Source organism: Lycorma delicatula, chromosome 8 (assembly GCF_047948215.1).
Source record: "Lycorma delicatula isolate Av1 chromosome 8, ASM4794821v1, whole genome shotgun sequence".
Lineage (NCBI taxonomy): Eukaryota > Metazoa > Arthropoda > Insecta > Hemiptera > Fulgoridae > Lycorma > Lycorma delicatula.
In genome coordinates, this window is record NC_134462.1 from 72,183,103 (window position 1) to 72,197,334 (window position 14,232).

At 29.0% G+C, this 14,232-nt stretch overlaps 2 protein-coding genes across 2 annotated transcripts; both read left to right on the forward strand.

Moving 5' to 3' along the window:
* The first annotated feature begins 355 nt into the window (after nucleotides 1-355).
* ND-MNLL (NADH dehydrogenase (ubiquinone) MNLL subunit) lies at nucleotides 356-3,605 on the forward strand. Its single transcript, XM_075373410.1, has 2 exons — nucleotides 356-498; nucleotides 3,317-3,605. The coding sequence occupies exon 2, from the start codon at nucleotides 3,318-3,320 to the stop codon at nucleotides 3,504-3,506; it is 189 nt and encodes a 62-aa protein (XP_075229525.1). The 5' UTR covers nucleotides 356-498; nucleotide 3,317; the 3' UTR covers nucleotides 3,507-3,605.
* LOC142329081 (uncharacterized) lies at nucleotides 359-1,474 on the forward strand. The gene is made up of 2 exons (XM_075373412.1): nucleotides 359-498; nucleotides 1,306-1,474. Exon 2 carries the CDS (start codon nucleotides 1,310-1,312, stop codon nucleotides 1,472-1,474), a length of 165 nt encoding a protein of 54 aa, XP_075229527.1. The 5' UTR covers nucleotides 359-498; nucleotides 1,306-1,309.
* Nucleotides 3,606-14,232: the final 10,627 nt, after the last annotated feature.

Here is a 14,232-nt window from a genome sequence, read left to right on the forward strand (position 1 = left end):
TGTGCTAATTTACAACTTTCATGAATAAAAGGCGAAACTTATAACAAACTCAGATCCCTGATCTTTTCATTTTTGTAAAAATTGCAAAAAGGAAGGCCAGAAAGTCCTCAAAACTGAACTTATGGATATTTTTTAAATAACACACTATTTTACATACTGTAAAGGTAGAAAGGTACATGGTTTTTAGTTCGTCAAAAAATTCTTAACAACGACAGTAATATACTAAGGATGAAGACTGGAGTGTAAAAATATTTTTATTTTATAAAAAAAAAATGTGCAACTTTCATTAAGTTAATCTTCGGGCAAATTTAGTAGTTGGTGGTTAAAAGCTGTCAGCATCAATTACTCAACATTGAAAAGAGGGATTCAAATGGCCAGGTCAAGATTATAACAGAAGTATCGGCTACTTCATTATTACTATCGAATGGTCTCTAATCGATTATATGTCCAAATCTCTTGTCTGTAAAAATAGTTGTGTTATTTTCTCGAAGATTGAAGGTGAGTATTTAGTTCATAATTCTATGTTAGCTGTTCTTGGTATTGATATTAAATTAGTTTTAAAATATATAGTTACACTTTTATGTGATATGTTAATGTAACTTACATAAATAGTTTCCTTTTTTTTTAAACAATTGGAAGGTTTACTAGTATTACAGGTGTTCTTTTAAAGTTCAAAGTAAATTTAATTTTACTGTTTTTAGGTTGATCCTTGCATAAGTTATTTTCAGGAATATGCAAAAGTTTTAACAGAGTTGTTTGTTACTGGCCTCAAAAAATAATTCTAGATTTTGTTCATAGTTGTCGGCAATAAAATTACTGAACTTATCCATCGAATATTTAGCAATTTACCCTTGCCTAACTGAAAACACCGTCTGACGGTATTACAAAAGTTTTTACTGATAAATTCGTGATTTGTTCGTCATGTAATTATCAAGTACTATTAATGAAGTTTAAATTATTTATTTTTGTAATCCAGCTTAAGGTTATATCGACCTATAAAAAAAAATTAATTATTGTTGAAAGTTAACATTTTGTTACTGACGTACCAGTAAAGTTAAACCTTATTCGCTAAAAGTATTAGAAATGATGTAAATCTTAATATTCATATTTGAAATACTGAATTTCAGTTTAGTTCTCATTCGTTATAACTATGTGTGAAATTTTTTTTAATGTAATTCTAATTACAGCATTGGCTGGAAAAATCATCTTGTAAAAGTGAATAATTATCAGTGACATTCTATTTCCCAATATTATTGTAATATATTCCCAGCTCACGTAAATATTTTTGAAAGTTTTTTTTTGCAGTTTAATGGGTGTATCTGACGTATTGAGTACATTGTGGAAATATAGTGCCTGCATTACATTTCCAACACTCAGTTTTGCTGCAATATTTGCTGATTGGAATCATACTAGAAAGTGGAAAGCATCTCAGAAAGTGGAAAGCATCTCAGAAATTAAGGAATCAGAGAATTAATCTTTTAGTAAAGTAAGCAATTAATATGTTCATTTTCTATGCATATAAAAATATTAAGAAGGAATATAAAAATATTACTCTGTTACTTCCATTTTTGTGGGATTTCAAGCCATGTTTATAAATAAAAAAATATTGATGATTAGCTGAAGCAAATAGGTAATGCAGTCATCCAAAAATTTCTATAATTTCTCAAGTAATTCACTGCAGAATATGAACATAAAAGTTGATATAATTTCCTTGATTTCATACATTAAATGCACAAAAACATATTTTAAAAATATATAGAAATCCTACCGTTGTTGACAAATGTAACTACATCTAACCTGTTCTTACAGCATAAATGTGTGCAACATTCATTCACAGATTAATCCATAATTATCTACAAATTTAAGACATACACAGGAGGATTAACTTTTCCAAACTACATTGAATAGGACTCGTGCAATAAATATTAACCATAATATGCAAGTTTTATATTCTGCATGTAAAATTCAATTCTAGATGTAGTTTAATGTGAAATTTATTAACATTAAATTTCACATAAACAATATATTAAATGAATAAGCACAAAAATAGATTGAACATATTATTTGACTACATACTAAATTGGTTTCCTAAAGTTTTAAGTCGAACAGTTATAGTACTGTCAGGAATTCCACTGAAGCAGCTCCTAGTAATTTGTAAATTATTACAATTTGTGACAGAAATCTTAAAGTCATTAAAGACTGTCACAATTCATCAAACTGTTATGTTTTATTCCTGGAAGCTAACGTTTGCATCATTTAATCTGAACTGCATTGTTCTGAAATGGGGATTTATACCAATACACAGCATATTACACGTTTCTTTCTGGACATGGTAATTTTTTGAGATAGGTTGGTCAGATTAATTCAGGCCTATGTCCAGAGTGTAGAGCCTTTGATGATGTGCACCATGTCTTATATATCTGTCCCAGGTATGAAGCTGATTATACAAAAGTAGTTGGAGAGCTCATGAGGATCATTTCTGGTTTAAAACTGAAAGGGAATGGAACATAGTTATTGGCTTCCTGAGATTCTTAGCCCTGTGGAAAATGACTGAGGGGTCTGATGCTGTTATGGATGTATAATTGTTGCGATCATCACTTGCTTTGTTGTATGACAGTAGTATTTTTTGTGTTTATAGACTCAACTAAGTTATCATAATCTAATTAATCTAGTGCATAGTCTAAGTTAGATTTGGGAAGAGTTTTTGTGTGAAACCTTTAATATTGCAGGAAGGCTCAGGGGTTGCGTTTCAGTTAATTTGATAATGAGGGGTTGTAAGTTACGGTAGGTGGTCGTGGTTGGAAGAAGCTATACAAAAGCAGTAGTAAGTTGTGTAGATACACTGATGGAAATGTCTGAGGCATTTGCATCCTGACAGAGTCTAAAAGATGACCTCCAGTAAAGTCCATCTATAATGATGGCTTTACCATCATTATATGAGTAGTGTGGCAACTGGGATCACCACAAGGCGGCAGTGTCTTCCCCTATGGAGTCAGTATGCTCAGGAATAAATAACATCATTCTTTAAAGAAAAAAGTCCAGCTGATAACCTTTATTGTGCTATATTTCTCATGTTATTATTTTAGTTTAGACGTAAAACTAGAAATGATATCTTATACATGGCAGAATTTTGTACTTCCCAGAATGTGTTAATCATTAACAACAAACTCTCCTGTTCATATTTCAGTTTTTTAAAGTTAAGCAAATGATAGTTATACTAAGCTGATACTTGTGTTACTATACTGTTAAAATTTCTTTACTTATTTTTAATATAGATCATAAAATTTGTATTATAAGCAACAATTGCTTGTTTCAGAATGCCTCCTCCACTGCTTACTAAAAAGAACGTAGGAAAACAATTGTCACTTCTTATTTTCCCATTTGCAGCATTTTTTGTTGGCAAATATTTGGATGATTTAGAAACTGAAAGAATGATTCGATTTCGGGATAGAAGTGCATTGTTTGGAAGAACCTTAGCTCCTGGAGAGAAACCTTCCTGGCCATGAATTAGTTGACTTAGTATTGTAAAAAAGTGTTTATTAGATTTTATTTATTACTTTGTTCTAATTTCTGTGAATAAATTTGTTTAAAAATTTAATAAGAAATTAATATTATTTAAAATTTCCACTGTTTATTTTTACATTGGTAGTGTTGTGAGAATGCTCATGAGAATAGAGAAGTGGTAGCAGGCCTAATGTCCTGCTTTTAATATTGTTGAATGTGTAAATGCAAAAGTGAGAGAAAAACCATTGCTTTACGATTAGTAATTTTTCTCTAGAATTTCCCGATGTTTGAAAGACATTTAACTGACACTCTGGGCTAAAGTAAACTGTATGCACAATGGGTGCTAAAAATGATGTTTTTTCACAAAAATCACAGAATGACATATGCACATTCTTTGCTTGACCATTTTAACCATAATTGAGACAGTTTTTTTCCCATATCGTCACTGGTGATGAAACTGGATTCTGTACATCAGTGCTGAGATGAAACAATAATAAATGCATTGATGTCATTCTGTTTCACCTAAATCGAAAAATTCAGACAGTTTTGAAGGAAAATCATGGTAACTGTACCAAAGGGGTACGTTTGATTTCATGAAACCTGGATCATACATCACATTACAAGTCAGTTGTAAAACACTTTCTAAACTGCATCATGCCATTCAAAACCTAATTTGCTGAGATTAGAAATTGCTCTTCATGATAACATATGACTGCATATACAACAGAAAATTCAAAAATTTAGATGGAAGATTGTAGATCATCTACCTTAAAGTCTTCTCGCATGCATGACAACCACCTCTTCCTACACCTTGAAAATTGGCTTGCTCTCGATGGTTTGAGTAAAGTGAAAAATCTTTGTGTAAAAGTGGCTACAATCCCAGATGACTGAATTTTATGCAGTGGGTTTGAAGAAGGTTGTTTCAAGATATCAAAAACTGGATTTTGGGGTTTGCCGCCTGTAGGCTTGAGTCAATTTTCCACCCCCCCCTGACTGTATATTTACATTGGTTTTATAATTTATTTGCAACATAGTAACTTTAGTTGCTATTTAGTTACATTGTTACTAAAGTTCTTTTATTAAAAATAGATCCAGTAATGAAACAGTTCTCACTTCCTTGTATTGATATTCTAGTATTAAGAATATTAGACTTATTACTAAGAGTATTTTTTATTATATTTTTGCAATTTATACAGATACTTGTTAATAATTATGTTTTGCATAAATAAATTACTTTGCACTGGTTGTTGAAATTACAACATATAATTCAATATTGGTTTATTGCAGATAATATTAAAAAGGAAAAACATAACAGACTCAGTACATTTTCTTATTTATGAGGTGTTCAATTAATTACAATGTACAATAGACTTATGCCAAAACTAAAATTACAGTTTAAATTTTTACTAATGTTGAAATAACTTTCTTGAGACCTTTTTTTTTTTAGGGCGTACTTACTTCTATACCTTCATTCAAAAGTTTTTGTGTTAACATTTGACTCAATACATAATATAGCATAGAGTTCAACTTTTTCTTAGATAGTTTTTAACTCATATGAGGCAAGAAAAACTGCAGTTTCCGACATAAGTTAGTGACAAATGCACAGACTTATACTTAATGCAATGTCCAAATTTAGTTAAAGATCTTGTAAGGAATTAAATCTTGGAAATTCTTGCAACGATTTCTCTGATGGTTGTTTATTCCTGCTACACAATGCTTTTGAAAATAAACACTCTTCAATGAAATCAGAATCCATTTCTTTTGTGTAGAAGTGTTGTTCAATATTAGCTGCCTTTTGTCCTCCCTGTTTGTTTTGTTTCCAATACAATAGTAACTATATTTATGTATGTGTTTCGCTAAGAAGGGATCAAACTCAGCTATCAACTCTTAACGCCATCATAAAATTTCCATTACTAACTGAACTAAAAATTTTGCTCTTACCTCTTGATAAGGCTAAATAGCCACTTCAACTGTAGTCAAAACATTTTTCCAGTTGTGGGTTTCTTTGTCTAATTGTAGTGTAAGCTACAACATGGTTGAGAGCAATTCCTCTCACTTTTAAAGTAATTATGTATAGGCAAATTTTCATGATGCACGACTTTCTGTATTTTTCCAGTTGAAACATTCTTGTTGCCAAATTGTGATCTTTGATGTTAAATGCCAGACACGGTCTACAAAAAACTCGTCTCTTACTTTCAGAGAAAATTTTTAATTTCTTTTGATGGATATCTCCATTCTTTAATTTTCATTCATTGAGGTTTTGATCTTGTACTTTTAGTAAAATCTAGTGGTATAATTTGGTCTAAGCCATATTTTGCTATTAAATCTCTAGTAGCATCATCTAGAACCATAAAGTTGGTTCCTTATTTAAAGATTTTACTTGGCTCTTTAAATACTTCTAAACTTTAATATTATCATACTTAACAGTTTGCTCACATCTGTCAAACGTACTTCTACATCACTATTAGTAGAGTCATATAAAAAGGTAGCTCTTTTAGTACAACTAGGCAGGCCTAGTGATAACAGTTAAATCGTAAATATCAGGATTTACACTGTCCATCTGTCCTTTTTATCAAAAAGACCATGTTTATTGTTTATTCTGATCTGCACTCCAATTAGGGTCTACAACATATTCATACACACGGCCAGTACTATAAGATTGAATCAAACTTATTGTAAAGCAACATATATAACACAATTACAATATTTCAAATTCATAATCCTTTTTACAGGCTGTAGGAAGGCTATCTATATGCTATATGAATGCAAGGTAAAAATTTGAATATTTTCTGTAAGTATTAAAAATCACAAAGATGTACTTTTTTTTTAATTTGCTGCCTTTTGAAAATTTATAAATTGCTGCCTTTCAAAATTTACTGCACTATGTTGCAACCTACTCAGTCCTGGCACTGAGAATCATTTGTGGTACTTGCGTATTAACGCCACCACAGCTGTTTAGGTTATGTTGACTTCATGTACTGACAAATCGTACGTATATCAAAATAACCTAACTAAATATAACCTACGCTCGCTAACCTCTTATAATTAATGGTACTTACGTATTAACGCCACCGCAGCTACAGCTTTATTTAAAAACAAAGTAGTCATTCAGATTTCAGTGGATTAACATTAATTGGATTTCGGTACTATTACATTAAGGTTATATTATTAATAAGTTGTATATATTATGCATATTTAATGTTTTATAAGAGGTTAGCGAGCATAGGTTATTTTGATATACGTACGATTTGTCAGTACACGAAGTCAACATAACCTAAACAGCAGCTGTAGCTGCGGTGGCGTTAATATGTTGTTTGTTCTTTGTTAACTGTTGTAAGCAGTTTATGAATATACCTGTGACAACACTTCTTTATGAATAAAATTTATAGAAAGTCTCTGTCCAGAAGAAAAATGCATAAAGAATATTACTCTATAAAATAATTCCTCAAGTATGTTTTGTGTGCTTGCTATATAGCAATTATAAAGCTTGATTTGTTAAACCTGATGACACTTTTAAGCAAACTACTTTCTATTATATAAACTATGCATATCATCTTTTAACCTGTCTATTTATTTTCCTGTAGTTTTTAGCTGGGTAATTCTATTTGTATATAATCTTGGTGATGAGTGAGAATTTACTTTATTAAAGCAATTTGTTAAAGTTGTGTAACTAGTCAGTTACACAAGTTAAATAATAAAATATAACTTATATACATATAAGTTATTTGTTATAACATACGCGAACGTAATTAATTTGTTATTAGGTAATATGATTTAATGTTTTGTTTTTCTGCTTGAAAAATTTGAGACCATGCACATCCACATAAAATTTAACTAGGTACAAGTAAGGTATAGACAAAAACTGGCAAAGACCATGGTGAATATTATTTTGGTTAAATAATTACCATTTACCTAAGTATACAAAACATGTGTAAGCACAACATATAGCAGAACAAACCTTTGAAATCAATTTCTTAGAAACAGGACATACATCAACCAAATGCAAATTTGTCACAGCTTTAAGCTCAATACAAAATTTACAAACATATTAAATTGGACTGAATAACATATTAAAAAAAAACTGTCATTGTTTTACTATATTATTCACTTGTTTGTTACTGCGCACTGTACTGAATTGTTACTGTACTAACCCTTGGCAGTATTTATAGCTCCGCACCAAGGACCTGACTTGCAGTACCAGTACCTTATCTACCCTTTTATTTGTTCAAGTTTTTCTTTCTAGAAAGGATTTTTTGTTTTTTCTTCTGGATTTTCTCTTTCTTCTTCTGGAAGCTTCTCTACCTGTTAAAAATATGTATCTCACCATGTGGTAAATGAGCAAGAATCCCACCAATAAGATTTCCATCTGGAAAACAAGAGTGATTGGAGGATTGACTCTTCTGAAAGTAATTTCCAGATATTTAGAAAGTGAGTAATCTTTATATTATTTATGGTTTACTTTTTCTTGAATTTCAATATGCGAACAACCAGGTAATAACCTTATTACCACCTGAAATACATGAAAAGTAGAAATAACACAAAACAGATTTTGCAAGTATGACGTACAGTAAATAAAAAGTATACTAAGGGTATAAAGGGAGGATGATTTCTTCTATTCTTCCAACACTTTCCTTTTACTATTCTATTTGAAGAATAGAAGAAATCAGTGTTGGTAGGGAAACTCCATTTTTCAGAAAAGAAAATTGTACAAAAATTAAAGAATAATATATAAATAAAAATAAATACATTTTAATTCAAAATTTATTTTTATTTCTTAATGTTCAATGTTCACAGAATTTTTGTATTATGCCAGTTTGGAGAATACTTTTAATACTTCTGTTATCAGTTTTCTAGTCTGTTCAGTAAAAAAGATAAAGGTACTAATGATTTTAACATATTTCTATATTTAACCAAATTATTTTTAATTACTTTTCTGTGAGAAATAATTCTATACTGATAAATGTTGGATTTTTTTACGCTTAATAAATTATCACTTAGAGGATAACATATGTTAGTACAAGGGCTTTCCAGAAAGTAACTTAAGTTTTAAAATTAAAAAAAAGAAATTTTATTATATACATTTGAAAGGGACAATCTTAATCTATTTTTCTACATAGTCGCCATTTAAATTGAGGCACTTATCATAATGATGCACAAGCTTTTCAATTCCTTCTCTATTGAAATCTGCCACCTTAGATTTTTGGCACCCATCTTGCACAATACTTGTGATAAATAAAGCTTCCCCGATATAATTTCAAGCAGTAAACCTTGTGATATTTGGGGAAAATGAAACAAGAGTTACACAATCGTAATGCAGCGGATTTTCATGAATTTTATCGTTGATTTTCATCAGTCACAAGGCTAGGCCAACCACTGTGGTCCTCATCATGAACACTGGTGTGGCCATTTTTAAACTGAATGCACCACTGCCTTACTCCACCCTTCACTCGTTATTCTATTTCTGTACACCTCATAATATTGTAGATGAATTTCAATTGGTTTGAGGTTTTTTGCCATAAAAACCTAATCTCTGAATGCACCTCACAACTTGCCGGATTTTCTATTGAAGTACACATTTTAATAATTCACATTGAACAAAGTAGAAAAATCACAATCCACACACTAAGATAGCTTGATACGTACTGAGTGTAGAAATGTTTTGACGCCAGGATGGTGGCTTTGTCCCCACCCATCTCCATGCTAAGCACAAGTGTAAGTTACTTTCTTTCTGGATCGCACTTGTATATTTCAGGAAATTAGGAAGTAATGGTAAAATAAAAATCATTTGAAATATAAAGAGAAAAGTGTAGAGAAAGCATACTAAAGGAAAAATACAAGCATATGAATGTAATTCAAAGTAAAACATACATATTCATGCCTCATATGCCTTAACAAGCATATCAATTAAATGGATTACAGAAGACTGTATTTGAAGGAAAAATATAATAAGGAGATAAATAAAATTGATGGAAAAAAGCAACAAATAACATTCACATAAATTATTCCTATTTTCGTGCTACAGAATTTTATATATAATAATTATCAATAAGATAATATAAGCAATATAAAACAAGATATATATATATATTTAAATAATGGTGTATAAAAGTAAACAAGGATTTTAAATAATAATTACATATATATTCAGTACAAAAATTTAATTTACTAATATATCTTTATTAATAAACATAGCAAAATATTAAAAATTATATACATTTTGAAAATATATTCTAACAGGTACATTATTTTTAAATGTTTAACATATTTTGAAAATTTAAATGATAATAATACTGTGTTAATTAAAGTAAATGTATATGTAGTGTGAATAACTAACAATTTTTTTACTTAAATACTTCTATATATATATATATACACACACACACACACACACACACGTTTTATTTTACTATAATTTAAAAACCTACTTCAAACGTTTAGTCGATTCATATATAATTATATTATAAGAAACTCCCAATCATTACTTTGACTATTTTGGATAGTGATAATGAATAATCACGTTAAAAAGTGAACTAATATTTTTACAAATATTTAAGATTTCTTTTAAATGCAATTATAAATTGAATTTATATGTTAAAATTAATTGTTTAGATTTCAAAACATATATATGTAAACTAAATTTAAAGCTATGGAAAACTAGAATAGTTTTTTAAAATATGTTTAATTGGTGGGTTTATAAAAGATATATTAAGATATTCATAATTTTAAAATAACTTTTTAGGCCTAAGAGGAAAACATTTTTTCTTTCATGGAATATACTCTGTTGCTTATAACTTCTACTTTGTTATATGCTTCATTATTGACAAAAGTTTCAAATAATATCACACTGTTAATTAGTTAATACATACTTATCTCTATCAAACTTGAGATGTTTCCCCTACCTAAAATCTTGCACTAACATTTATATCTAATTAGAGTTACAAAATTAAAAATGCAATCAACTATTTAGGAAGTTTAATTTTAGTTAAGAAAATTAGTACTGGGAATAAAATTAAATTACAAGTAACAGTGGATGTATTAAAATTTTGTTTTAGGAACTCGTGTATTTGTTTTTTGTGCCTGTTATCTAAGCTTTAGTTCCTGTAAATTATACAAAAGTTCCCTGAATGCAATATTTGGTTCAAATTTCTTGCCTAATTCAACTTCAAAGTTAACATGTTGAATACAAAACTTGTGTAATGGCATCAGAGAACTTCAAACTCAAGGAGATTCTATTATGTATTTGCACTGAGGCAGAAACATTCAGTCAAATTGAATGAATCTTTCAAATGTAAAGTTTACTGAAGAAATAATGTGTACAATGCTGATGAAACAGGTTTAATTGACCTCCTTACCCTGTAAACATCATACATTTCATGTTGAATGTGGTTAAGTAAGCAAAAGTAAATCACACCCAATGATTTGTTCCGATGCTAATGAATTTCATTTCTTGCCAATAATTGTAATCATAAATATAAACAAAAAAAATAAAAAACCCCACTGTTTCAAGAATGCTAAACTCTCTTGTCACCTACAAGTCATAAAAAACATATGGGATTGGTTTTCAAATGCTTTTGGACTGTAAGTGGTAGTGGAACACTGCCACCAGGAAACGTGCAGGAATACCAGCAAAAATTGCTCTTCAACAGCTTGCAACATCTGGATCAAAGAAGAACTACCAGAACATTGGACAACAGCAGAACTTTTTTCATTGTAAACTAAACTTTTTTCCATTATGTTATATTTTGTCACTTACATTGCTTATCATCTTGTTAGACAAAGTAATCAGATTCTACATGGTATAAGAAGAGTATCAGACATATATTTATAAAATAAATCCAAGAAATTATCCCACTTTCTCAGAATCAGCAATTTATAAAAAAAAAAAGAAAGAATTGATCTAGCACACCTCTGAATATTTTGTTTTGGTGGGGAATAAACAATAGGGTTATCATTGGACTGTAAATGTTTTAAGAATGAAATATCAAACAAACATGGTAAAATGTAACCCTGTTTTAAAAATTTAAAATCACAATAAAAGTTACTTTTAAAACAAAAATGATTCTCTATTGTTTCCTCTCTATTTATCTTTTTCCAATACACTATAGAATAGGATTTTGTTTGAAGAAAAAAGGAATTTGATTATAAAGATAAATAATAAAGTTTAAAATGTGATGTTTTTGAAAGAGGAATTGATAAGATTTTTTTTACATTATGAATCATATAATAAACCAAAATAAAAAATTTAAGAACACACCTTTAAAACCATAAACTAATGTATATTTCTATTAGAACTGATGATTTTAACTGAACTATTCCATTAATAATAATGTGGAAAAAATTATGAATTATTTTCAGTTTTCATTTAAATGAGAATTTTAAATTCAATAAATTTCAAGAAAAATGTTATCTCAAATAGTAAATTGATTTGTTACACTGAAAACACTTATTATGCAGATAAATGCAATTTGTGGGATGGGTTTAGGTGGTCCCCCTTCACACATGTAGTTCCATGAATGTCAAGCAGGAAGTATAACAAATTTGGTGAATGTACCTCTTAGCCTGTATTTACCTAATGCAGAATGCCTTAATTATATTTAATTAGTGTTAAAAAGAAAAATAATAGTTGTTGAAAATATAAAAAAATCATTGACTATAAATATGTAAGATTTATAGGTACTTTTTGGTCTCTTCAGCTTAATTAACAGTAATTACTAAAAAAAAATAAGCACAATACTCAAAGTTGTGTTTATTTTTTTGGCAAATTACTAAGATAAGTGATGTAAAAAGTCTGATTTTTATTAGTAGAGATTATTTCATCATCAGATACACTTAAAAGCTATGTTCAGTATTAAAAATGATCAAGTAGAATGATTAAAAGATGATATTTGTGTTGAAGATTAAAAAACAATCTGGAACAAGTTCAGCTATCACCCAGAAAAAGGTAATTAACTGTCATCTGCGATGAAACTTATATAAATCTTTTTTAAAAATCTTGGTCGAGTTCATTAACAGCCAAAATCGGACCATGGGGATGGAAATGGGGGGCTTTTTTGAAAAAACAAAACCACTATAACTTTCTGATTAAGTTAAATATGGAATTCGTTTAAAGTTCTTACTATTCTTTGGATAAGGGCCTAAAACTTAACTAAGTAAAGTTTTTTGATATCACCAACCACTGGCCCACGGGTGGATAAAAATGGGTTTTTAAGATAAAAAAAATCATACCTCCCTTAATAGGCAAAGTATCGAATCGGTTTACAGTGGTTCTTAGTCTTCTAAACATTACCTAAAACTTTTGTCTGAAACAATTTTTGATATGACCAACCCTTACGGCAAGGAATAACCAAATTGTTGCTGAAATTGTAAGATGGGACTTGTCATATGCTAAACATGTGAAACGTTTTATTTACATACAACCATTGTCGTATTGAGGAGATTTGAAGTTTTTCTTAATTTTAAGGTGGAAATATTTTTTATCCCCTAGTTAGCACTGGTGAATCTACCTCCACCTTCTGGCATGTTGAAAGGGATTTTTTTTTAAATATGGAAGGTGTGATCTTTCTTACTAACAAAGAAAATTCAGGAAGAATCTACAATCAAAGAGGTTCAAAGAAAATTTTACAGAAATGTTATTCATCCAAGGTTAATTCTCTATTGATTTGAAAGTATCAAGGAAAGCAGAATGAATGTATAATTTTGCTCAACAATATTTTTCACACCAACTGTAATAATAAACATGGATGAAAATAGGCTGAAAAGTCTTTACATAATTTATAGAGTATACACTTAACATGTAATTTTTATTTCTTTGGTTCGTTTAAAGAAGTTTTATGGAAGAAACTTTCTTAACTAATGAAAAAATGAAAATTCAGTAGCAGGATTGGCTTCAATGTGATCTAAGAATTCTTTGCTAATACATTAAGAGTAAAAAAATGAAACACTTAATTAACAGAAAATATAAATTTATAAAAAAAATATAATTAACTTAAATTTACATAGCTTAAGAAATAATATTATTACTATTATTAATAAGGGGTAATTACTGAAATACCCTCACATTCATAAAAAAAAAACGTGATAATTCAATATAGTGAATAAAGTACATAAAATAGTTATTAATATCATAACCGTAATAATGCTAACATTATATAAGAATAGTATTTGTTAAAATGTTTGGTACTTACGTATTAACGCCACCGCAGCTACAGCTTTATTTAAAAACAAAGTAGTCAGTCGGATTTTGGCGGAAAATGAACAGTCTCTTTATTAATTTTAATAAATGGTTATTTATATTTATGTATTTTATAAATATAATTTAACCAAACTTAACCTACGCTCGTTAATCTTGACTAATTAACACTGTAATTTTTTGAGTATTTATTTAATAAATTCAGTAATTATTGCAATTATTTATTATTTAAATAATCAAAACACTCCTGTTAATTAGTCAAGGTTAGCAAGCTTAGGTTAAGTTTGGTTAAATTATATTTATTAAAATTAATGAAGAGACTGTTTTGAATCTATGCTAAACTCTATATCGGCCCATTTTCCACCGAAATCAGATTGACTACTTTGTTTTTAAATAAAGCTGTAGCTGCAGTGGCGTTAATATGTAAGTACCAAATGTTTTTTATAACTGGCAAGAGATACTGACTGGTAACTTTTCTATTAAATGATATAACTTAAAACTAAGTTCAAAAATGTAAAACTAAATTACAATCACCTACA